The following is a 24,625-nucleotide window of genomic DNA, read 5'->3' on the forward strand; positions in this document are numbered from 1 at the left end:
CTTATATTATCTATATTCCTTAGTGATCTCATCCAGTTTCATGGCTTTAAATACCATCTGTACCTTGACTCTCAAATTTCTATCTCTAATCTGGAACTCTTTCAACATTCCAAGACACATATATTCAACTGCCTACTTTTCATCTCCATGTATACATATAAAAGGCATCTCAAACTCAACATGTCCTAACCTGAACTCATGACCTTCCCCCTAAAACCTGCTCTTCCCAGGCTTCATTCATCTCAGTAAATGACAGCTTTATTCACTCAGTTGCTCAGCATCAGAATCATCATTGATTCCTCTCTCTTACTTTGCTTTCAATCCATGCATAATATCCACTGGATTTACCTCTAAAATTTATGCCAAAGCTGGACACTTATTACCATTTCCACAGCTAATACCTTAGTCCAAGCCACTATCATCTCTGACCTAGACCACCGCAATTACTTCCTAGCTTCCAATTGGTCTCCCTGTTTCCATTCGTGTTTCCCTAGGGTCCATTCTTTACACAGCAGACAGGATTATCCCTTAAAAACATAAGTTGTATCACACTGCTCCCCTTGTCAAAATCCTCTAATGGCTTCCCATAACACTTAGAATAATATCTAAACTTCTTTCCATGGCCTACAGTATCTCACAAGATCTGGCCCCTGCCTACCACTTTACACTTCTCTCCAACCACTCTCTCTTTGCTTACATTTGAGCCACACTGGCCTCCTTGGTGTTTCTTGCATAAGCTAATCACATCTCTACCCAAGGAGCTCTACATTTGTTGTTCCCACTGCCTAGAATACTTCTTCTGCAGATAGCTTCATGCTCCATTCCCTCAGGTCTTTCATGTATTTGCTCACAGAGAACTTCTCTATCTCATCCAAAATAGTATCCTCCCTTCCAATATCCTCTATCCTCATACCCTGTTCTACTTTTCTCCATAGCATTTATCACTACTTAATATTACATTACATATTTTATATATTTACTTTCTTATTATCTATTTCCCTTCATCCCTAAATGTAAGCTCTATGAGGATGACACTTTATTTTTTTCTATGCTATATTCCCAGGACCTAGGAACAATTCCTGGCACATAATAGATTGCTTAATAAATACATGCTGAATATATAAATGCCCCCAGAACACTGGGGTGTCTTTTCTGTTGATTATATAAATCATATCAGTTTACACTATGATTTTAAATCTGAGAGTTATTATACTTTTATGTGCTTCTATCACTGACCAAGCAAAGAAGCACCCCATTAAAAATCTTTAGACTAATTAGTATGTTGGATATAAAATTTTTTGTTGATAAAGGTGAAAGTACCCCACCCAGTGTTTTTTTATTCTGCCATCTAAAGCAGATAGAAAGTTAATGTATACACACTACCACACTGGAATTGGATATAATACTGAAAAGGGGCTATTGGTTTGCTAGGATTTATAAAATTTGGAATTTTAAAGAAACGTCCACAAAATTCTATATATTAACCATAAACATGGGTCTTCTGTTTTCCCAAACTGATGTAAGATGCCAAGCCAATAAATAAAAGTTTGAGGATACATTAGTTTGCTGGGGCTGCCATAACAAAATATCACAGACTGGGTGGCTTAAACAGAAGTTTATTTTCTCACAGGTATGTAGGCTAGAGGTCCAAGATCAAGGTGTCAGCAGGTTTAGTTTCTCCGGAGACTTTTCCCCTTGGATTTCAGATGGTCACCTTCTTTCTGTGTCCTCATGTGGTCTTTCCTCTGTGCGCATGCATGTCTGATGTCTCCCTGTGTGTTCAAATTTCCACTTCTTATAAGGACGCCAGTCTAATGGCCTCAATTTAACTTGATCACCTCTTTAAATGCCCTGTCTCCAAATATAATCACATTCTGAGGTATAAGAGGTTAGGATATTAACATATGAATTTGGGGAAAGGGGAACAATTTAGCCCATAACAGAGGGTTATCATGATAAAGAGAAAGTTAAAATGAACCGCTATCATATGTATAGGAAATCCACCACAGAACAGGTTTCCAAGTTGTTTAGTTCATTGTGAGGTGAAATGTACAGAATGGTAAAATTTCACAACTCCCCTTTGGAAAGGAAACCTGAGGAGTTTGACGTCCATCTGTTTTCACCTTATTATAATACACCCTTGTGTGAACTCATGGGTGATGACTCGATGGATGTCTGTCACTAAAATCTCAAAATATATGAATAGCCTATTTTACCACAGTATCTACCCATCTGGAACTTGCTTTACTGTTTCTGTGACCACTGCCTTTACTGTAAGTTGTATGGTAGACTGAATAATGCCCCTCCCCTCCAGAGATGTCAATATCTTTATCCCTGGAACTTGTCAGTATGTTACCTTACATGCTAATGTCAATAAGTTAAGGATTTTGAAATGGGAATATTATCCTGGATTATGAAGATGGGCAAATGGAAGTACAGGGTCCTTAAAAGAGGGAAGCAAGAAGGTCAAAGACAGAAGGAAGAGATGGGACAATGGAATCAAAGTTTGGAATGATGCAAGGAAAGGACCATGAACCAAGGAATGTAGGCAGACTCTAGAGGCTCAAAAAAGACAAGGAAATGGATTCACCCTTCACAGCCTCCAGAAGGAATCAGCCTTGCCAATATCTTCACTATATCCCAGTGAGACTAATTTTGGACTTTTGAACTCCAGAACACTAAAATAATAAATTCATGTTGTCTTAAGCAACCATATTTGTAGTAATTTGTCACAGGACCAATAGGAAACTAAGAAAAGTGGTCTCTGATTTTAAGCAATAGAGAGAGATACTAGAACTCTTCTTTAGGGAATTACCTAGGTGAATCATTGAGAATATTAATATTAAGCACATCGCAAAGTCCCTATCCACTCTGCCCTAACCCTACTGCTGTATGCCCTAAATCATAAGGCTGTAAAACAACAGCTGATAAGACCTTTTAAGAGTTTAAGGGGATTATTTAGAATTTAGGAAATAGCACCAAGGCCTATTTTCAAGCTTAAAGATCTCAAGCTTGTTTACTGCTCTGTGAGGAAAGGTGAACTCATAAGTATTATTTTGTGATAACAGTGGGCGATAAAAATAAAGTAGGTGGAAAAACTCAGCATACGGTCTACAAGTGTATGATTACTAACTAGTATGTTCCCTAATGTCTATTGAATCCTTTGAGGAGTAGCAACAGCCCTTCTTTTCCTAAGTCCTGACTAGCCTCTCTATTCCCCGAAAAAGCTATTTGTAATTTTTAAAAAGGTACAGAAAAGCATATATGATATTATCAAAATTTTAAAAGAGATGCTATAACTGCTAGCATCCTTTGAATAGCAAGCTATAATAGCATTTCCCAAACATTCAATTTATGGTATTGTTCCCTGCAAGGATTAATGATGATGAATTATTTCCAACTAACATATAAATATGGTGGTTCTGGATCTCTGATACACAGTTTACGAAAGTGATGAAGTTAAAAAGTCTCCACATTGTGTTTACTACCAGAATCTAAGATTCATTTGCATCTTTGACAATGTAGCTTGCTAAATAAAAGAGCCTCATAATCAAAATGAACAGACTAGACCAGGAGCCATAAAACTCCTAGAGGGAAACACAGGCCAAACAATCTTTGTCATAAATTGTAGCAGTATTTTTTTGGATCTGTCTCCTAAGGAAATAAAAGCAAATAAAAGCAAAAATAAACAAATGGGACATAATTAAACTTAAAAGCTTTTGCACAGCAAAGGAAACCATTCACAAAACGAAAAGAAAACCTACTAAATGGGAGAAAATATTTGTAAATGATATGACCAATAAGGGGTTAATAGCCAACATATATTATATAAACAGCTCATACAGCTCAACATCAAAAAAACCCAGACTTCCCTGGTGGTCCAGTGGTTAAGACTCCATGCTTCCACTGCAGGGGGCCCAGCTTTGACCCCTGGTCCCCCTGGTTGGAGAAGTTCCACATGCTGCATGGTGTGGCAAAAAAAATGTTTAAAATGTTTTGAAACATTAAAAATTTTTTTTTAACTTTAAATTTTTTAAAAAAATTTAAAAAATTAAGAAAAAAACAACCTGATTAAAAAATGGGCAGAAGACCTAACCAGACATTTTTCCAAAGAGGAAATGCAGATGGCCAATGGACACATGTAAAGATGCTCAACATTGCTAATCATCAGGGAAATGCAAATCAAAACCACAATGAGATATCACCTCACACCTGTCAGAATGGCTATCATGAAAAAGAACACAAATAACAAATGTTGGTGAGGATATGGAGAAGAGGGAGCCCTCATACACTGTTGGTGGGAATGTATTGTAAATTGGCATAGCCACTATGGAAAACAGCGTGGAGGTTCCTCAAAAAACTAAAAATAGAACTACCATATGACCCAGCAATTCCATACCTGGGTATGGTATGGAAAACAATCTGAAAAAAACAAAAACGCTAATTCAAAAAGATACATGCACCCTAATGTTCACAGCAGCATTGTTTAAAATACCCAAGACATGGAAACAACCCAAGTGCCCATCAATAGATGAATGGACAAAGAAGATGTGATACACAAACACACACACACACACACACACACACACACACACACAATGGAATACAACTCAGCCATAAAAAAGAATGAATATTTACCATTTGCAGCAACATGGAAGGACCCAGAGAGTACTATGCTAAGTGAAATAAGTCAGAGAAAGACAAATACTGTGTGATCTCTCTTATATGTGGAATCTAAAAAATAAACTAGTGAATATAACAAAAAAGAAGCAGACTCACAGATATAAAGAACAAACTAGTGGTTACCAGTAGGGAGAGGAAAGAGGGGTGGGGCAATATAGGGGTAAGGGATTAAGAGGTACAAACTATTATGTATGAAATAAGCTACAAGGATATACTGTACAGCAAGATAATATAGCCAATATTTTATAATAACTATAAATGGAATATAATCTTTAAAAATTGTGAGTCACTATATTGTACATGTGTAACATATAATATTGTACATCATCTATACTTCAATAAAAAAATGAACAGAGACCATGTGGCTCTTGCTAAAAATCCACAAATGCAATCAATATCAAAATTCCAAAGGCCTTTTTAGCCAAATTGGAAAAACAGATTCTCAAATTCACAAGGAATTGTAAGGGGCCTCAAATAGTCAAAACAATCTTGAAAAAGAACAACTTTGGAAGACTCACAATTCTTAATTTCAAAACATAATACAAAGCTACAGTAATCAAAACAGAGTGGTACTGGCATAAGAATGCATATATAGATAAATGGAATATATTTGAGAGTCCAAGCATAAACTCCTACATCTATGGACAACTGACTTTTGACAATGGTACCAAGACCATTCAATAAGAAAATAAATGTCTTTTCAATAATTGCTGCTGGGACAACTAGAAAGCCACATACAAAAGAATGATGTTGGACCCATTCCTCATACCATATATAAAAAATAACTCTAGGGAATTTGACGGTGGTCCAGTGGTTAGGACTCTGAGCTTTCACTGCTGAGGGCCTGGGTTCAATCCCTGGTTAGGGAACTAAGATCCCACCACAAGCCGTGTAGCATGAGCCAAAAAAAAAAAAAGAAAAGAAAAAAGACAAAGAAAAAACGTTGTTCTCAAACTTGTTTTTTTTAAGAAGGACATTATGTTACCTACATGGCCCTGTGACTAGGGGACTTATGACTAAGATAATATATACCAAGAAATGTTCAGTAGCATGAAAGAACACTCAAAAAACCAGAATATTGAGACTTATGGGTTCCAGTCTGACATGTAAAGAGCTTAGAAGTCATCATTCCCTTTGTCACTGTAAGAAAAAAACTGAACAACCTGAAAATCAATATCTATTAGATCCATCAGAGAATTGAGGTCACAGGACAAGCCAATGCCCCCAAAACTAAAGAGAGAAGTGGATACTGAGAGCCATAGGTTATTGAGAGCAGAAACCCACTGCTCTCAGTGGGCTCTCATGAAGTTTAAATGTTTCTATTAATACTGGAGTCAGTACTGGAACACTTATACAGTAATTGATGAATTGCTGGAGGCTCTGTGTGATCTAGTTTTAGAATTAAAAAATCCAGGGGGTCCCCTGAGAGGGGTCTCCATACTTTCATGAGTTTTACCATCAAGAGCCCTGCCAGGTTCTCAAGGTGAAGACTGGAGAAATATATCCTTGTTCCTCTAGTAGGTGGAGGGAAAAAGTAACCATCTGAAATATACCCAGAGCATTCTATTCTCCTTAACAAATGCCTGCTACCCACAAGGGAAATGATTTTACCAGAGCCTAACTGAATTGAGTTTTACCAGAGCCTAACTGACCTAGGGGAATGAAACACCGAACTCCAGCCCCTTTTAGCATTCAATGTGATGGAAGGGAAATTCTTATCTCCAGTCCCCTCAAGCCTTCCTGTACCACCTAATGGGGAGCACAGAGCTGAGAAGCACGTATAAAGGTAGCAGCACAGGGGTACAGGTTCACTATAGGACTAAGACCTAATCATAAGACTATAGAAAAATTCCCCTTGTCCTCACACTTTATTACCACAGCAATTAGGCTCCTGTATACTAACAAGGTATTACAGCTGAAACAACTATAAGTCTCAGACCCTATAGAGGAAGGATTCTCTAAGGAAGCCAAAGACAACAGAGTGGGGGAAAGCAAGGATACTAGAGTAAATTTTAGTCTCTGACACCTACAACTACAGAAAACATTAAACACAGTCTAACAACTCCTAGACAGATAAACATGAAACCTTACACTAAAAGCCTATTTCAGTTCTGTTGCCCAATATATCCTGTCTGGCTTTCAACAAAAAAATTACAAGGCATGCTAAAAGGAAAAAACAGTCTGAAGAGAGAAAGCAAGCATCAGAATCAGACTTAGATATGGCACAAATTTTGGAACAATCAGACCAGTATGCTAAAGGCTCTAACAGAAAAAGTGGACAACATGCAAAAGCAGACGGGTAATGTAAGCAGAGAGATGAAAACCCTAAGAGAGAATCAAAATGAAATGCTAGACATTAAAAACACTCTAACAGAAATGAAGAATGCATGTGAAGAATACCTTCATCAGTAGATGAGACATAGCCAAGGAAAGAATCAGTGAGCTTGGAGATATGCCAATAGAAATTACACAAACTAAAAAAAAAAATAGAAACAAGAATGAAAAACAAAGAACAGAATATTTAAGAACTGTGGGACAATTACAAAAGTTGTGCTTTCTGTGTGTAATTGTAAGCTTTTAGCAGTTTCTCTTCTATCTCTGGGCCTCGATGGGGGGCAGAAACTGCTTTGAATTCCTGAAGGGGCCTGTAAGGCAAAATACATGTATCAAAAATAACTTCTACCATTAAAAAAAGTTGTAACATATGAATAATGGGATAACAAAAGGAGATGAAAGAGAGAAATAAACAGAATACCTACTTGAAATAAAAATGGCTGAAAATTTTGTAAAATTAATGATAGATGCAAATTACAGAAAGGAGCTCAGAGAACACCCTACAGAATAAATATCAAAAAATCTACACTTAGGCATATCATATTCAAGCTCTGGAAAATCAGAGAAAAGAAAATCTTCAAAGAAGCCAAAGGAAAAAATGCCTTACTTAGGGCTTCCCCGGTGGCGCAGTGGTTGGGAGTCCGCCTGCCGATGCAGGGGACGTGGGTTCGTGCCCCGGTCCAGGAGGATCCCACGTGCCACGGAGCGGCTGGGCCCATGGGCCATGGCCACTGGGCCTGCGCGTCCGGAGCCTGTGCTCTGCAATGGGAGAGGCCGCAGCAGTGAGAGGCCCGTATACCGCAAAAAAAAAAAAAAAAGCCTTACTTATAGGAGAATAAGGAAAAAATTACATTGGACTTCTCTTCAGAAACTATACAAGCAAAAAAAGAGTGGAGTAAAATATTTAGAGTGTTGAAAAAGGAATGCACTGACCTGGAATATTGTATTGAGTAAAATACTCCTTCAAAAGTGAAGAAGAGATAAAGATTTTCTCAGGTAAATAAAAATTGAGAGAATTTATTCACAGTAGACTTGCCTTGTAAAAAATGTTAAATTCTTCATAAAGAAGGGAAATTATATAGGTGTGAAACCAAGATCTATCTATTTGAAGAAAGGAAGATAATTTGAGAATGAATAGATGAACTTAAAAGATATTTCATTTTTCTTATTCCTGATGATCAAATAACTGTTCAAAATAACAATAGAAACAATATATTCAGTGATTACTGTATATAACTGAAATGAAAGTCAACAATATTGTAATGATTGGGAGAGAGGAATTGGGAGTATATTGTAATAAAGTATGAGAACTACGCAAGCAGTATAGTATTATTTGAAACCGGACTTAGACTAGTCACCAATGTAAATGACAAACTCTAGAGCGACCAGTAAGAAAATTTTAAAACACATACATAATTAATATGCTAAGAGAAGAGAGTAAGCAGAGTAAAAATGCTCAATTAAAACAAGAGAAGGCAGAAAAAGAGTGGAAGACAAAAAATGAAACAAAAACATGGCAATGAACAGAAAATAGTTACAAATGTGGTAAATATTAATTCAATATAATCACTTTTGATATGAATGGTTTGAATACACCAATTAAAGGGAAGAGACTGTCAGGATGGATTAAAAAACGAGATCTGACAGGAGACCTTCAAGATGGCAGAAGAGTAAGACGCAGAGATCACCTTCCTCCCCACAAATACATCAGAAATACATACATGTGGAACAACTCCTACAGAACACCTACTGAACGCTGGCAGAAGACCTCAGACTTCCCCAAAGGCAAGAAACTCCCCACGTACCCAGGTAGGGCAAGAGAAAAAAGAAAAAACAGAGACAAAAGAATAGGGACAGGACCTGCACCAGTGGGAGGGAGCTGTGAAGGAGGAAAGGTTTCCACACACTAGGAAGCCCCATCACTGGCAGAGACGGGGGTGGTCGTGGGGGGGAAGCTTCAGAGCTAGGAAGGACAGCTCAGCAACAGGGGTGCAGAGGGCAAAGCGGAAAGATTCCTGCACAGAGGATCAGTGCTGACCAGCACTCACCAGCCCAAGAGGCTTGTCTGCTCACCTGCCAGGGTGGGTGGGCAATGGGAGCTGACAATCAGGCTTCGGAGGTCAAATTCCAGGGAGAGGACTGGGGTTGGCTGTGTGAACACAGCCTGAAGGGGGCTAGTGCACCACAGCTAGCTGGGAAGTAGTCCAGGAAAAAGTCTGGACCTGCCTGAGAGGCAAGAGACCATTGTTTTGGGGTGCATGAGGAGAGGGGATACAGAGCACCACCTAAATGAGCTCCAGAGACAGGCGCAAGCCACGGCTACCAGTACAGACACCAGTCAATGGCATGAGATGCTAAGCCTGCTGCTGCAGACACCAAGAAGCCTGTGTGCAAGCACAGGGCACTATCCACACCTCCCCTCCCGGGAGCCTGTGCAGCCTGCCACTGCCAGGGTCCTGTGATCCAGGGACAGCTTCCCCGGGAGAACACACAGCACACCTCAGGCTGTTGCAATGTCACGCCAGCCTCTGCCACCACAAGCTCACCCTGAACTCCATACCCTCCCTCCCCCGGGCCTGAGTGAGCCAGAGCCCCCAAATCAGCTGCTACTTTAACCCCGTCCTGTCTGAGTGAAGAACTGACACCCTCAGGCAAACTACATGCAGAAGCGGGGCCAAATCCAAAGCTGAACCACAGGAGCTGTGTGAACAAAGAAGAGAAAGGGAAAACTCTCCCAGCAGCCTCAGGAGAGGTGGGTTAAAGCTCCACAATCAACTTGATGTACCCTGCATCTCTGGAATACCTGAATAGACAACGAATCATCCCAAAATTGAAGCGGTGGAGTTTGGGAGCAACTGTAGACTTGGGGTTTGCTTTCTGTATCTAATTTGTTTCTGGTTTTATGTTTATCTTAGTTTAGTATTTAGAGTTTATTATCATTGGTAGATTTGTTTACTGATGTGGTTGCTCTCTTCCTTTTTTTAAATATGGAGATATGTATATTTTTTTTCCTTTTTCTGTTTTTCTGAGTACATATGTGTCTGATCCTTGTATGATTTTGTCTGTATACCTTTGCTTTTACCATTTGTCCCAGGGTTCTGTCCGTCCTTTGTTTCCTTTTTTTTAATTACTTTTTTTTACTTTTAATAACTTTTTTATTTTTAATTTTAATAACTTTTACTTTATTTTATTTTTCTCTTACTTTCCTTCTTTTTTTCTCCCTTTTCTTTTCTTCAGAGCCATGTGGCTGACAGGGTCTTGGTGCTCTGGCCAGGTGTCAGGCCTGTGCCTCTGAGGTGGGAGAGCTGAGTTCAGGACACTGGTCCACCAGAGACCTCCCGGGCCACATAATATCAAATGGCAAAAGCTCTCCCAGAGATCTCCAACTCAAAGCCAAGACCCAGCTCCACTAGATGACCAGAAAGCTACAGTGCTGGACACCCGATGCAAAACAACTAGCAAAACAGGAACACAACCCCAAACATTAGCAGAGAGGCTGCCTAAAATCCTAAGGTCACCGACACCCCAAAACACACCACCGGATGTGGTCCTGCCACCAGAAAGACAAGATCCAGCCTCATCCACCAGAACACAGTCACCAGTCCCCTCCACCAGGAAGCCTATACAACCCACTGAACCAGCCATAGCCACTGGGGACATACACCAAAAACAACAGGAACTATGAACCTGCAGCCTGTGAAAAGGAGACCCCAAACAGAGTAAGTTAGCAAAATGAGAAGACAGAGGAACACAGCAGATGAAGGAGCAAGGTAAAAACCCACCAGACCAAAAAAATGAAGAGGAAATCGGCAGGCTACCTGAAAAAGAATTCAGAGCGATGATAGTAAGGATGATGCAAAATCTTGGAAACAGAACGGAGAAAATACAAGAAACCTTTAACAAGGACCTAGAAGAACTAAAGAGCAAACAAACAGTGATGAACAATACAATAAATAAATTAAAAATTCTCTAGAAGGAATCAATAGCAGAATAACTGAGGGAGAAGAATGGATAAGTGATCTGGAAGGTAAAATACAGGACATAACTACTGTAGAGCAGAAAAAGAAAAAAGAATGAAAAGAATTGAGAACAGACTTAGAGGCTTCTGGGACAACATTATAGACACCAATATTTGAATTATAGGGGTCCCAGAAGAAGAAGAGAAAAAGAAAGGGACTGAGAAAATATTTGAAGAGATTATAGTCGAAAACTTCCCTAATATGGGAAAGGAAATATTTAATCAAGTCCAGGAAGTGCAGAGAGTCCCATACAGGATAAATCCAAGGAGAAACACGCCAAGACACATATTAATCAAACTATCAAAAATTAAATACAAAGAACAAATATTAAAAGCACCAAGGGAAAAACAACAAATAACATACAAGGAAATCCCCATAAGGTTAACAGTTGATCTTACAGCAGAAACTCTGCAAGCCAGATGGGAGTGGCAGGACATATTTAAAGTGATGAAAGGGAAAAACCTACAACCAGGATTACTCTACCCAGCAAGGATCTCATTCAGATTCGATGGAGAAATTAAAATCTTTACAGACAAGCGAAAGCTAAGAGAATTCAGCACCACCAAACCAGCTATACACCAAATGCTAAAGGAACTTCTCTAGGCAGGAAACACAGAGAAGGAAAAGACCTACAGTAACAAACCCAAAACAATTAAGAAAATGGTAATAAGAACATACATATCGATAATTACCTTAAATGTAAATGGATTAAATGTTCCAACCAAAAGACATAGACTGGCTGAATGGACACAAAAACAAGACCCGTATATATGCTGTCTACAAGAGACCCACCTCATACCTAGGGACACAGACAGACTGAAAGTGAGGGGATGCAAAAAGATATTCCATGCAAATGGAAATAAAAGAAAGCTGGAGTAGCAATTCTCATATCAGATAAAATAGACTTTAAAATAAAGACTATTACAAGAGACAAAGAAGGGCACTACATAGTGATCAAGGGATCACTCCTAGAAGAAAATATAACAATTGAAAATATTTATGCCCCCAACATAGGAGCACCTCAATACATAAGGCAAATGCTAACAGCCATAAAAGGAGAAATGAACAGTAACACAGTCATAATAGGAGACTTTAACACCCCACTTCCAGCAATGGACAGATCATCCAAAAAGAAAATAAATAAGGAAACACAAGCTTTAAATGATGCATTTAACAAGGTAGACTTAATTGATATTTATAGGACATTCCATCCAAAAACAACAGAATACATTTTCTTCTCAAGGGCTCAAGGAACATTCTCCATGATAGATCATATCTTGGGTCACAAATCAGGCCTTGGGAAATTTAAGAAAAGAGGAAACCAAAAAATACCTAGATACAGGGGCGGAGCTCCAAGATGGCAGAAGAGTAAGATGTGGAGATTAACTTTCTCCCCACAAATACATCAGAAATGGACGTGTATACACTACCAAACGTAAGGTAGATAGATAGTGGGAAGCAGCCGCAGAGCACAGGGAGATCAGCTCGGTGCTTTGTGACCGCCTGGAGGGGTGGGATGGGGAGGGTGGGAGGGAGGGAGATGCATGAGGGAAGGGATGTGGGAACAGATGTATATGTATGACTGATTCACTTTGTTATAAAGCAGAAACTAATTAAAAAAATAAATAAATAAACTTAAAAAAAAAAAAAAAGAAATACATCTACAAGTGGAACAACTCTTACAGGACACCTACTGAATGCTGGCAGAAAACCTCAGACCTCCCAAATGGAAAGAAACTCCCCACATACCTGGGTAGGGCAAAAGAAAAAAGAAAAAACAGAGACAAAAGAACAGGGACAGTACCTGAACCTCTGGGAGGGAGCTGTGAAGGAGGAAACATTTCCACACAGTAGGAAGCCCCTTTGCAAGCGGAGACTGTGGGTGGTGAGGGGGGAAGCTTCTGAGCCATGGAGGAGAGCGCAGCAACACTGGTTCAGAGGACAAAGCGGAGAGATTCCCACACAGAGGATCACTGCCGACCAGCACTCACCATCCCGAGAGGCTTGTCTGCTCACCTGCCGGGATGGGTGGGGGCTGGGAGCTAGACTCGGGCTTCGGTAGGATGCCAGGGAGAGGACTGGGGTTGGCTGCGTGAACACAACCTGAAGGGGGTGAGTGCACCACGGCTAGACGGGAGGGAGTTCGTGTAAAGGTCTGGCAGTGCAGAAGGGGAAAGAGACTTTTTCTTGCCTCTTTGTTTCCTGGTGTGCGAGGAGAGGGGATTAAGAGCACCACGTAAAGGAGCTCCAGAGACTGGCGCGAGCCCCAGCTATCATCGCGGACCCCAGAGACGGGCCTGAGACGCTAAGGCTGCTGCTGCAGCCACCAAGAAGCCTGTGTGTAAGCACAAGTCACTATCCACACCTCCCCTCCCAGGAGCCTGTGCAGCCAACCACTGGCAGAGTCCCGTGATCCAGGGACAGCTTCCCCGGGAGAACACACAGAGTGCCTCAGGCTGGGGCAACGTCTTGCTGGCCACTGCCACCGGAGGCTCGCCCTGATCTCTGTACCCTTCCCTCCCCCCGGCCTGAGTGGGCCTGAGCGTGAAAGAGCCACCGAATCAGCTGCTACTTTAACCCTGTCCTATCTGAGTGAAGAACAGAGGCCCTCAGGAGAGCTACACGCAGAGGCGGGGCCAAATACAAAGATGAACCCCAGGAGCTGTGTGAACAAAGAAGAGAAAGGGAAATTTCCCCCAGCAGCCTCAGGAGCAGCGGATTAAATCTTCACAATCAACTTGATGTACAATGCATCTGTGTAATACCTGAATAGACAACGAATCATCCCAAATTGAGGAGGTGGACTTTGGGAGCAACGATATATATATATTTTTCCCTTTTTCTCTTTCTGTGAGTGTGTATGTGTATGCTCCTGTGTGTGATTTTGTCTGTATGGCTTTGCTTTTACCATTTGTCCTAGGGTTCTGTCTGCCCTTTTTTTTTTTTTTGTATGGTTTTTAGCAGTTGTTATCATTGGTGGAATTGTTTTTTGGTTTGGTTGTTCTCTTCTTTCTGGCTTTCTTTTCTTTTATTACTTAAAAATTTTTTAATAATTATTTTTTATTATAATAACTTCATTTTATTTTATTTTACTTTATTTATTTTATCATATTCTATCTTTCCTTCTTTTTTCTCCCTTTTATTCTGAACCGTGTGGATGACAGGCTCTTGGTGCTCCGGCCAGGTGTCAGGCCTGTGCCTCTGAGGTGGGATAGCCGAGTTCAGGACATTGATCTACCTGAGACCTCCCAGCTCCATGTAATATCAAATGGTGAAAATCTCCCAGAGATCTCCATCTCAACGCCAAGACCCAGTTTCACTCAATGAACAGCAAGCTATATTGCTGGACACTTGATGCAAAACAACTAGCGAGACAGGAACACAATGCCATTCATTAGCAGAGAGGCTGACTAAAATCATAATAAGGCCACATACACTCCAAAACACACCACCAGACGTGGACCTGCCCACCAGAAAGACAAGATCCAGCCTCATCCACCAGAACACAGGCACTAGTCCCCTCCACCAGGAAGCCTACACAACCCAATGAACAAACCTTAGTCACTGGGGACAGACACCAAAAACAATGGGAACTATGAACCTGCAGCCTGTGAAAAGGAGACACCAAACAGAGTAAGTTAAGCAAAATGAGAAGACAGAAAAACACAAAGCAGATGAAGGAGCAAGGCAAAAACCCACGAGGCCTAAAAAATGAAGAGGAAATCGGCAGCCTACCTGAAAAAGAATTCAGAGTAATGATAGTAAAGGTGATCCAATATCTTGGAAAAAAATGGAGAAAATACAAGAAACCTTTAACAAGGACCTACAAGAACTAAAGAGCAAACAAACAATGATGAACAACACAATAAATGAAACTAAAATTCTCTAGAAGGAATCAATAGCAGAAGAGGCAGAAGAACGGAAAATTGACCTGGAAGATAAAATAGAGGAAATAACTACTGCACAGCAGAATGAAGAAAAAAGAATGAAAAGAACAGAGGACAGGCTTAGAGACCTCTGGGACAACATTAAACACACCAACCTTCAAATTATAGGGGTCCCAGAAGAAGAAGAGAAAAAGAAAGGGACTGAGAAAATATTTGAAGAGATTATAGTTGATAAATTCCCTAATATGGGAAAGGAAATAGTTAATCAACTCCAGGAAGCACAGAGAGTCCCATACAGGATAAATCCAAGGAGAAATACGCCAAGATACATATTAATCAAACTATCAAAAATTAAATACAAAGAAAATATATTAAAAGCACCAAGGGAAAAACAACAAATAACACACAAGGGAATTCCAATAAGGTTAACAGCTGATGTTCCAGCAGAAACTCTGCAAGCCAGAAGGGAGTGGCCAGACATATTTAAAGGGATGAAGGAGAAAAACCTACAACCAAGATTACTCTGCCCAGTAAGGATCTCATTCAGATTTGACGGAGAAATTAAAACCTTTATAGATAAGCAAAAGAAAAGCGAATTCAGCAACACCGAGGCAGCTTTACAACACATTCTAAAGGAACTTCTCTAGGCACAAATCACAAGAGAAGGAAAAGACCTGCAATCACAAACCCAAAAACTTAAGAAAATGGTAATAAGAACATACATATCGATAATTACCTTAAATGTAAATGGATTAAATGCTCCAACAAAAAGACATAGACTGCCTGAATGGATACAAAAACAAGACCCGTATATATGCTGTCTACAAGAGACCCACCTCATACCTAGGGACACATACACACTGAAAGTGAGGGGATGGAAAAAGATATTCCATGCAAATGGAAATCAGAAGAAAGCTGGAGTAAAAATTCTCATATTAGACATAACAGACTTTAAAACAAAGCCTATTACAAGAGACAAAGAAGGACACTACATAATGATCATGGGATCAAACCAAGAAGAATATGTAACAATTGTAAATATTTATGCACCCAACATAGGAGCACCTCGGTACATATGGCAGATAATAACAGCCATAAAAGGGGAAATCGACAGTAACAGAAACATAGTAGGGGAGTTTAACACCCCACTTTAATCAAGGGACAGATCCTCCAAAAGGAAATACATAAGGAAACACAAGCTTTAAATGATACATAAAACAAGATGGTATTAATTGATATTTTCAGGACATTCCATCCAAAAACAGCAGACTACGCATTCTACTCAAGTGCTCATGGAATATTCTCAAGACTTGGAAAATTTAAGAAAATTGAAATTGCATCAAGTATCTTTTCCGACCACAACGTATGAGACTAGATATCAATTACAGGAAAAAATCTGTAAAAAATACAAACACATGGAGGCTAAAGAATATACTACTTGATAACCAAGAGAAGAAATCAAAGAGGAAATCAATATATACCTAGAAACAAATGACAATGAATACACGATGACCCAAAACCTATGGGATGCTGAAAAAGCAGTTCTAAGAGGGAAGTTTATAGCAATACAATCCTACCTTAAGAAACAAGAAACATCTCAAATAAACAACCGAACCTTACACCAAAAGCCATTAGAGAAAAAAGAACAAAAAAGCCCCAAAGTTAGAAGAAGGAAAAAAATCATCAAGATCAGATCCGAAATAAAGGAAAAAGAAATGAAGGAAACGATAGCAAAGATCAATAAAACTAAAAGTTGGTTCTTTGAGAAGATAAACAAACTTGATAAACCATTAGGCAGACTCATCAAGAAAAAAAGGGAGAATATTCAAATCAACAGCACTAGAAATGAAAAAGGAGAAGTAACAACTGACACTGCAGAAATATAAAGGATCATGAGAGATTACTACAAGCAACTCTATGCCAATAAAATGGACAACCTGGAAGAAATGGAAAAATTCTTAGAAATGAACAACCTTCTGAGACTGAACCAGGAAGAAACAGAAAATATGAAGAGACCGATCACAAGCACTGAAATTGAGGCTCCGTTTAAAAATCTTCCAACAAACAGAAGCCCAGGACCAGATGACTTTACAGGCAAATTCTATCAAACATTTAGAGAAGAGTTAGCACCTATCCTTCTCAAAGTCTTCCAAAATATAGGAGAGGGAGGAACACCCCCACACACATTCTACGAGGCCACCATCACCCAGATACAAAACCAGACAAACATTTCACAAAGAAAGAAAACGACAGGCTAATATCACTGATGAACATAGATACAAAAATCCTCAACACAATGCTAGCTAACAGAATGCAACAGCACATTAAAAGGATCATACACCATGATCAAGTGGGGTTTATCCCAGGAATGCAAGGATTCTTCAATATATGCAAATCAATCAATGTGATACACCATATTAACAAATTGAAGGGGAAAAACCATATGATCATCTCAATAGATGCAGAGAAAGCTTCCAACAAAATTCAACACCCAGCTATGATAAAAACGCTACAGAATGTAGGCATAGAGCGAACTTTCCTCAACATAATAAAGGCCATACATGACAAACCCACAGCCAACATCATCCTCAATGATGAAAAACTGAATCCATTTCCACTAAGATCAGGAAGAAGACAAGGTTGCCCACTCTCACCACTATTATTCAACATATGTTTGAAAGTTTTAGCCACAGCAATCAGAGAAGAAAAGGAAATAAAAGGAATCCAAATCAGAAAAGAAGAAGTAAAGCTGTCACTGTTTACAAATGACATGATACTATATAGAGAATCCTAAAGATGCTACTAGAAAACTACTAGAGTTAATCAACGAATTTGGTAAAGTAGCAGGATACAAAATTAATGCACAGAAATCTCTTGCATTCCTATAAACTAATGATGAAAAATCTGAAAGAGAAATCAAGGAGACACTCCCATTTACCAATGCAACAAAAAGAATAAAATATCTAGGAATAAACCTAGCTAAGGAGACAAAAGACCTGTATGCAGAAAACTATAGGACACTGATGAAAGAAATTAAGGATGATACAAACAGAAGGAGAGATATACCATGTCGTTGGATTGGAAGAACCAACATTGTGTAAATGACTATACCACCCAGAGCAATCTACAGATTCAAGGCAGCCCTATCAAACTACAAATGGCATTTTTCACAGAACTAGAACAAAAAATTTCACAATTTGTATGGAAACACAAAAGACCCCGAATAGCCAAAGCAATCTTGAGAAAGAAAAACGGAGTTGGAGGAATCAGTTTCCCTGACTTCAGACTATACTACAAAGCTACAGTAATCAATACAGTATGGTAGTGGCATAAAAACAGAAATGTAGATCAATGGAACAGGATAGAAAGCCCAGAGATAAACCCACGCACAATGGTCACCTTATCTTTGATAAAGGAGGCAAAAATATACAGTGGAGAAAAGACAGCCTCTTCAATAAGTGGTGCTGGGAAAATGGACAGCTACACAAAAAAGAATGAAATTAGAACACTCACTAACACCATACACAAAAATAAACTCAAAATGGATTAAAGACCTAAATGTAAGGCCAGACACTATCAAACTCTTAGAGGAAAACATAGGCAGAACACTCTATGACATAAATCACAGCAAGATCCTTTATGATTCACCTCCTAGAGAAATGGAAATAAAAACAAAAATAAGCAAATGGGACCTAATGAAACTTACAAGCTTTTGTACAGCAAAGGAAACCATAAACAAGATGAAAAGACTACCCTCAGAATGGGAGAAAATAATTGCAATGAAGCAACTGACAAATGATTCATCTCTAAAATTTACAAGCAGCTCATACAGCTCAATATCAAAAAAACAAACAGGGGCTTCCCTGGTGGCGCAGTGGTTGAGAGTCCGCCTGCCGATGCAGGGGACACGGGTTCGTGCCCCGGTCCAGGAAGATTCCACATGCCGCGGAGTGGCTGGGCCCGTGAGCCGTGGCCGCTGAGCCTGCGCGTCCGGAGCCTGTGCTCCACAACGGGAGAGGCCACAACAGTGAGAGGCCCGCGTACCGCAAAAAAAAAAAAAACAAACAACCCAATCCTAAAAATGGGCAGAAGACCTAAATAGACATTTCTCCAAGGAAGATATACAGATTGCCAACAAACACATGAAAGAATGCTCAACATCATTAATCAATAGAGAAATGCAAATCAAAACTACAGTGAGATATCATCTCACACCAGTCAGGATGGCCATCATCAAAAAATCTACAAACAATAAATGCTGGAGAGGGTGTGGAGAAAAGGGAACCCTCTTGTACTGTTGGTGGGAATATAAATTGATACAGCCACTCTGGAGAACAGTATGGAGGTTCCTTAAAAAACTAAAGATAGAACTACCATACGACCCAGCAATCCCACTACTGGGCATATACCCCGAGAAAACCATCATTCAAAAAGAGTCATGTACCAAAATGTTCATTGTAGCTCTACTTACAATAGCCAGGCCATGGAAGCAACCTAAGTGTCCATCAACAGATGATTGGATAAAGAAGATGTGGCAGATATATATAATGGAATATTACTCAGCCATAAAAAGAAATGAAATTGAGTTATTTGTAGTGAGGTGGATGGACCTAGAGTCTGTCATACAGAGTAAAGTAAGTCAAAGAGAAAAATACCATATGCTAACACATATATATGGAATCTAAAAAAAAATGTTCATGAAGAACCTAGGGGCAAGACGAGAATAAAGACACAGACCTACTAGAAAATGGACTTGAGGACATGGGGAGGGGTAAGGATAAGCTAGGACAAAGTGAGAGAGTGGCATGTACATATATACACTACCAAACGTAAAATAGATAGCTAGTGGGAAGCAGCCGCATAGCATAGGGCGATCAGCTCGGTGCTTTGTGACCACCTATTGGGGTGGGATATGGAGGGTGGGGGAGAGGGAGACACAAGAGGGAAGAGATTTGGGGACATATGTATATTTATAACTGATTCACTTTGTTAGAAAGCGGACACTAACACACCATTGTAAAGCAATTGTACTCCAATAAAGATGTTAAAAAATAAAGGAGTGAAGGAAATAATAGCAAAGATCAATAAAACTAAAAGCTGGTTCTTTGAGAAGATAAACAAAATTTATAAACCATTAGCCAGACTCATCAAGAAAAAAAGGGAGACGACTGAAATCAATAGAATTAGAAATGCAAAAGGAGATGTAACAACTAACACTGCAGAAATACAAAGGATCATGAGAGATTACTAGAAGCAACTATATGCCAATAAAATGGACAACCTGGAAGAAATGGACACATTCATAGAAAAGCACCTCCTTCTGACACTGAACCAGGAAGGAATAGAAAATATAAACAGACCAATCACAAGCACTAAAACTGTGACTAAAAATCTTCCAACAAACAAAAGCCCAGGACCAGATGGCTTCACAGGCGAATTCTATCAAACATTTAGAGAAGAGTTAACACCTATCCTTCTCAAAGTCTTCCAAAATATAGGAGAGGGAGGAACACCCCGCCCCCCACATTCTACGAGGCCACCATCACCCTGACACCAAAACCAGACAAGATGTCACAAAGAAAGAAAACTACAGACCAATATCACTGATGATCATAGATGCAAAAATCCTCAATAAAATACCAGCAAACAGAATCCAGCAGCACATTAAAAGGATCATACACCATGATCAAGTAGGGTTTATCCCAGGAATGCAAGGATTCCTCAATATATGCAAATCAGTCAATGTGATACATCATATTAACAAACTGAAGGATAAAATCCATATGATAATAGATGCAGAAAAAGCTTTTGACAAAATTCCACACCCATTTATTATAAAAACCCTCCAGAAATAGGCATAGAGGGAACTTACCTCAACATAATCAAGGCCATAAATGACAAAGCACAGCCAACATCATTCTCAATAGTGAAAAACTGAAAACATCTTTTCCTGGTGTCCTTGTCTGACTTTGGTATAAGGGTAATGCAAGCCTTCTAAAATGAGTTTGAGAATGTTTCATCCTCTTCCATTTTGGGGAAGAGTTTGAGAAGGACTTGCATTAATTCTTTTTTAAATGTTTCGTATAATTCACCTGGGAAACTACATGGTCCTGGGCTTTTCTTTATGAGATTTTTGTTTACTGATTCAACCTCCTTACTTTGGTGATGTCATGTTTCCTTTGGTGGTGTCAAATTTCCTTGATTTTTCTTGTTCCTTGAAGCCTTGCATTCCACTCTTTGCATTTAAAGAAACAGTCATCTCCTTCAGTCTTTACTAACTTAAGGAGAGAAATACATTCCTTCAGTCCTGCTAGGGATTCTGAGGCTTTCACAGACCTTTTATGGATATGACTGCTTCTCACTTCTTACTCCTGCTTGTGGCAGAATTCATAAGTTTGTATACTTCTCTCAATTCTGCAGTGCACCAGACTGGGTGCTGATAGCCTCCCTTTTGCTTTCCCAAGGGCAGAGCTAAAGCTAAAGAGGCCAAATTTGTGGCCTCTCCGTGGCTCTCAGATTCAGGTTAGCCTTTTGTCCATGCTCACAAGCCATCTGCCAGAGCTTGCTCTTGCTGCCTTTGAGAACACAGAGTGGGCCACAGGGTGGCCGTTTGTGGGGGTGAGGCAATCAGGGTTCTGGGGGTTCCAGTGGGCCAGTCGTAGGGATCCACATGTGAGATGTCCAAGTGGCTTGTGGGCTGGCTTCTTGATAGAGTCCGTGAAGCAGTTAGTAGGATCTATGTTCCATCAGTGCCCTCCAAGAGTCCTATATGTCACTCTCTCAGCCTCTTTCCACTCCCAGTCATGCAGCTGATGACTCGGTACTCTGAATGGGATGAGAGAGAAATGGGACTCTTGGCCGTGTCCCACACAGCTGGGAAAGCCAGGCACTCCTTAACACACTTTCACTCCTCCCCCCATCCCTGCAGGAGAAATCACTGGCCAAGAAAGTGTGTCTTGGAACTGAGGGGTATTGCTTGGGGGAGAGGTGGTGCAGGTAAAGTCAAAATGTTACTCCTTCCCTCTCCAACACATCCAAACTCAAATATATATAGTATATATTTGTTTGTTTGTTTCCTCCAACAGCATGCTGGACCTTCTCTGCTGGAAAGCTAGAATTCTATAAAGGCTTTCTTGTCCATGGGTGATTGTCTCATCCGTAGGTGATTGACAGTGTTCTTCAGGGGCTCCCAGACCATGGCTGAGTGGGACTGGGACCAGCACATGGGCCACTGCAGGGTCCGCAGCCAGGACTGAGATCTGTATGTGTATTACCTGAGGCACGAGTGAGCGAGACTCCTTCCGGGTCCTGTGGCATATGGTGTTGGATCCCACAGCTTTCACAAAGGCACTTTTGTCTGTAGATGGATGCTAAATTGTTATTGTTGAACAGGGCATATGTTCGAGGAATGTCGTATTTGGCCATGTTGCTAACATCACTTCTGGCAATGAGTCCTTAAACACCAAAAGCATGATCTATGAAAGAAAAACCTCTTAAGTAGGACTTTATTAAAATTAAAAACCTCTGCTCCCTGAAAAAAAATTTTTAAGATAATGAAAAACCAAGCCAGAGACTGGGAATAAATCTCTGCAAAATACATATATAATAAAGGACTGATATCCAAAATATACAAGGAATTCTTAAAACTAAACAACAGGAAAACTAATACCCATTTAAAAAAATGGGCAAAAAGTCTGATTAGACACTCATTTCAACTTAATGGCTCTAAAGTGGATTTTAGGAACTGAGGACAGAGACCAAATATTATAACAAAAGATGTTCCAATTGCCTTATCACTCAGGAAATTCCAAGGGTTTTGGGAGCTGTGAGCCAGGCACTGTGAATGGAGACCAAATATATACGAGAAATATATTTTGATCATCTTTTTCTTCTTTTCTTTTCTTTTTTTTTTTTTTTTTTTTTGCAGTACGCAGGCCTCTCACTGTTGAGGCCTCCCCTGTTGCGGAGCACAGGCTCCGGATGTGCATGCTCAGCGGCCATGGCTCACGGGCCCAGCTGCTCTGTGGCATGTGGGATCCTCCCGGACCGGGGCACGAACCCGTGTCCCCTTCATCGGTAGGCAGACTCTCAACCACTGCACCACCAGGGAAGCCCTATTTTGATCATCTTAATGACAAAATATATTTCTTATAAATCACAATATTGCAGTCCACCTCTTGGTCTTTGAACACAGCTCCCTATAGCAAAACAATAAAAAATGTCAAAAGATATGGCACATTACTAGAATCTCATTCAGTCACTAATAACTATTGAGTCCATTATGAAATCTTATGAAAATATCTCCCAGGGCAAGGCCACTCAGGTTTGCAGGCTTCTATTCAATCTTGTCAGTTTCCAAAAGCAGGAGTGATCTCAGCAATATATGGCTTCACCCTTTCAGTGATCTAGTATAATTGAGCCGAGAGGCAATATCATCTTTTGCTCTGGGCCTCTTTTGAGATGTTCATGTAATACTGGATGTCTCTCATTACATAACCCATTTATTCATTTTCTAACCCACAGCTACTATTTTTCATTCTCTCCACTTACACCCAAACTTTTCCATCTTTGGAAAGGACATTAGGTTCAGTCAGTGTACTGGTCTAGATGGCAGGCAGCAATACTAGTCTAGCAAGTCCCACCTCCTCAGCTCACTTCTAGTCAGATAAGGTAAGGTAACACAGGTGCAGAAGTTAAACAGGTGAGCTATCTTTATCACCAGGCAATATAGCTGCATTCACTGTTAATCCTAATTTTCCCAGATTGGGTGAAGGCATATCCTGCCCCAACAGGCCCTTAGGAATTCTGACATAAAGGTAAATAGTTTCTTGCTTAGGAATCATCCCTGTTTCATGCCCTTGTAGTTGCAGCCCTGGTCCTGTGACCATTGTATCAAGTGGTGGGGAAAAGAAAAAGTTGAGGTGATATGGAGAAGACAGAATACCAACATTTTCCCCACCCCCTCTTCCCCTGATCCACCAGAAAAACAGAAATCTATCCTGTGGGGACACTCTTTTAGCCCCAATCATGTTCAGCTTGAGTGTGAGCACATACTCATGAAGGCATGTAAGCCAGCCCTTCATGCCTTTATTCCCCACCACCCACCATTTTAGACAGCCAATATTTTAACTGCCAATTCCAATTCTCTATCAAACTATGACTCTAAAGAGGTTATTTTTCTGACCACTGCTGGACATCATGTGATGTAAAGTGTGTTTGTTCCTTGGCCTAAAGAAATGATTCTCAACTGTCCAAATTTGTGCAATACCTTCTGTTATAGTACTTTTGAGCATTTGCATCTACCACTGGGTAGGCAAAGCCCAGTGCAGAGTCCATGTCTATTCCTATATTCCTGTCAGGACTCATTTGTAGCCTCCCAGGGCTACCAGCATTATTCTGACTTGTCAGCTCTAATCAGGGCCTCCCTGCAACCCCCAAGGAATCTGCCACATAGCCATCTGCAGTCTGTCTCTTTTGCTGGCATACGGAGCAGTTCTTATTGGCATTGCCTCAGAGGGTGCAAGAGAAATATGTCTAAATTCAGTCCATCTTTGCACTACTGCAACTCCCCCATGTCCACTCATTTCATGGACCCAGGTGGCCACATCAAGGAAGCACATCAAAATGTCCACTTAGTGGTTCCAATCACCTTCTGAACCTTGGAAGGGTGTTCTTCTGATGGGCATCAACATGTCCTACTTT

The 24,625-nt window shown here is 40.1% G+C and overlaps 1 protein-coding gene across 7 annotated transcripts in view; it reads right to left on the reverse strand.

The window, feature by feature from the left end:
- Nucleotides 1-24,625, reverse strand: part of ARMCX5 (armadillo repeat containing X-linked 5) — a 129,901-nt gene that overhangs the window by 93,034 nt on the left and 12,242 nt on the right. Inside the window, exons 2-3 of one of the 7 annotated variants that reach the window (XR_014014239.1) lie at nt 22,198-22,398; nt 20,736-21,748 (exon numbers count right to left, since the gene is read on the reverse strand). The exons of 4 other annotated variants lie outside the window; for them this stretch is intronic. Coding sequence is in view for 2 of the 3 variants with exons in the window: in XM_081222244.1 (XP_081078370.1) it covers nt 22,294-22,398 (105 nt within the window). In the remaining variant the exon portion in view is untranslated. Of the gene's footprint in view, nt 1-1,478; nt 1,773-20,735; nt 22,399-24,625 lie in introns of those variants that run through there. 2 more of the 7 variants (XM_081222245.1, XM_081222244.1) reach the window with 2 other exon arrangements.

Source organism: Mesoplodon bidens (assembly GCF_964165515.1).
Source record: "Mesoplodon bidens genome assembly, chromosome: X".
Lineage (NCBI taxonomy): Eukaryota > Metazoa > Chordata > Mammalia > Artiodactyla > Ziphiidae > Mesoplodon > Mesoplodon bidens.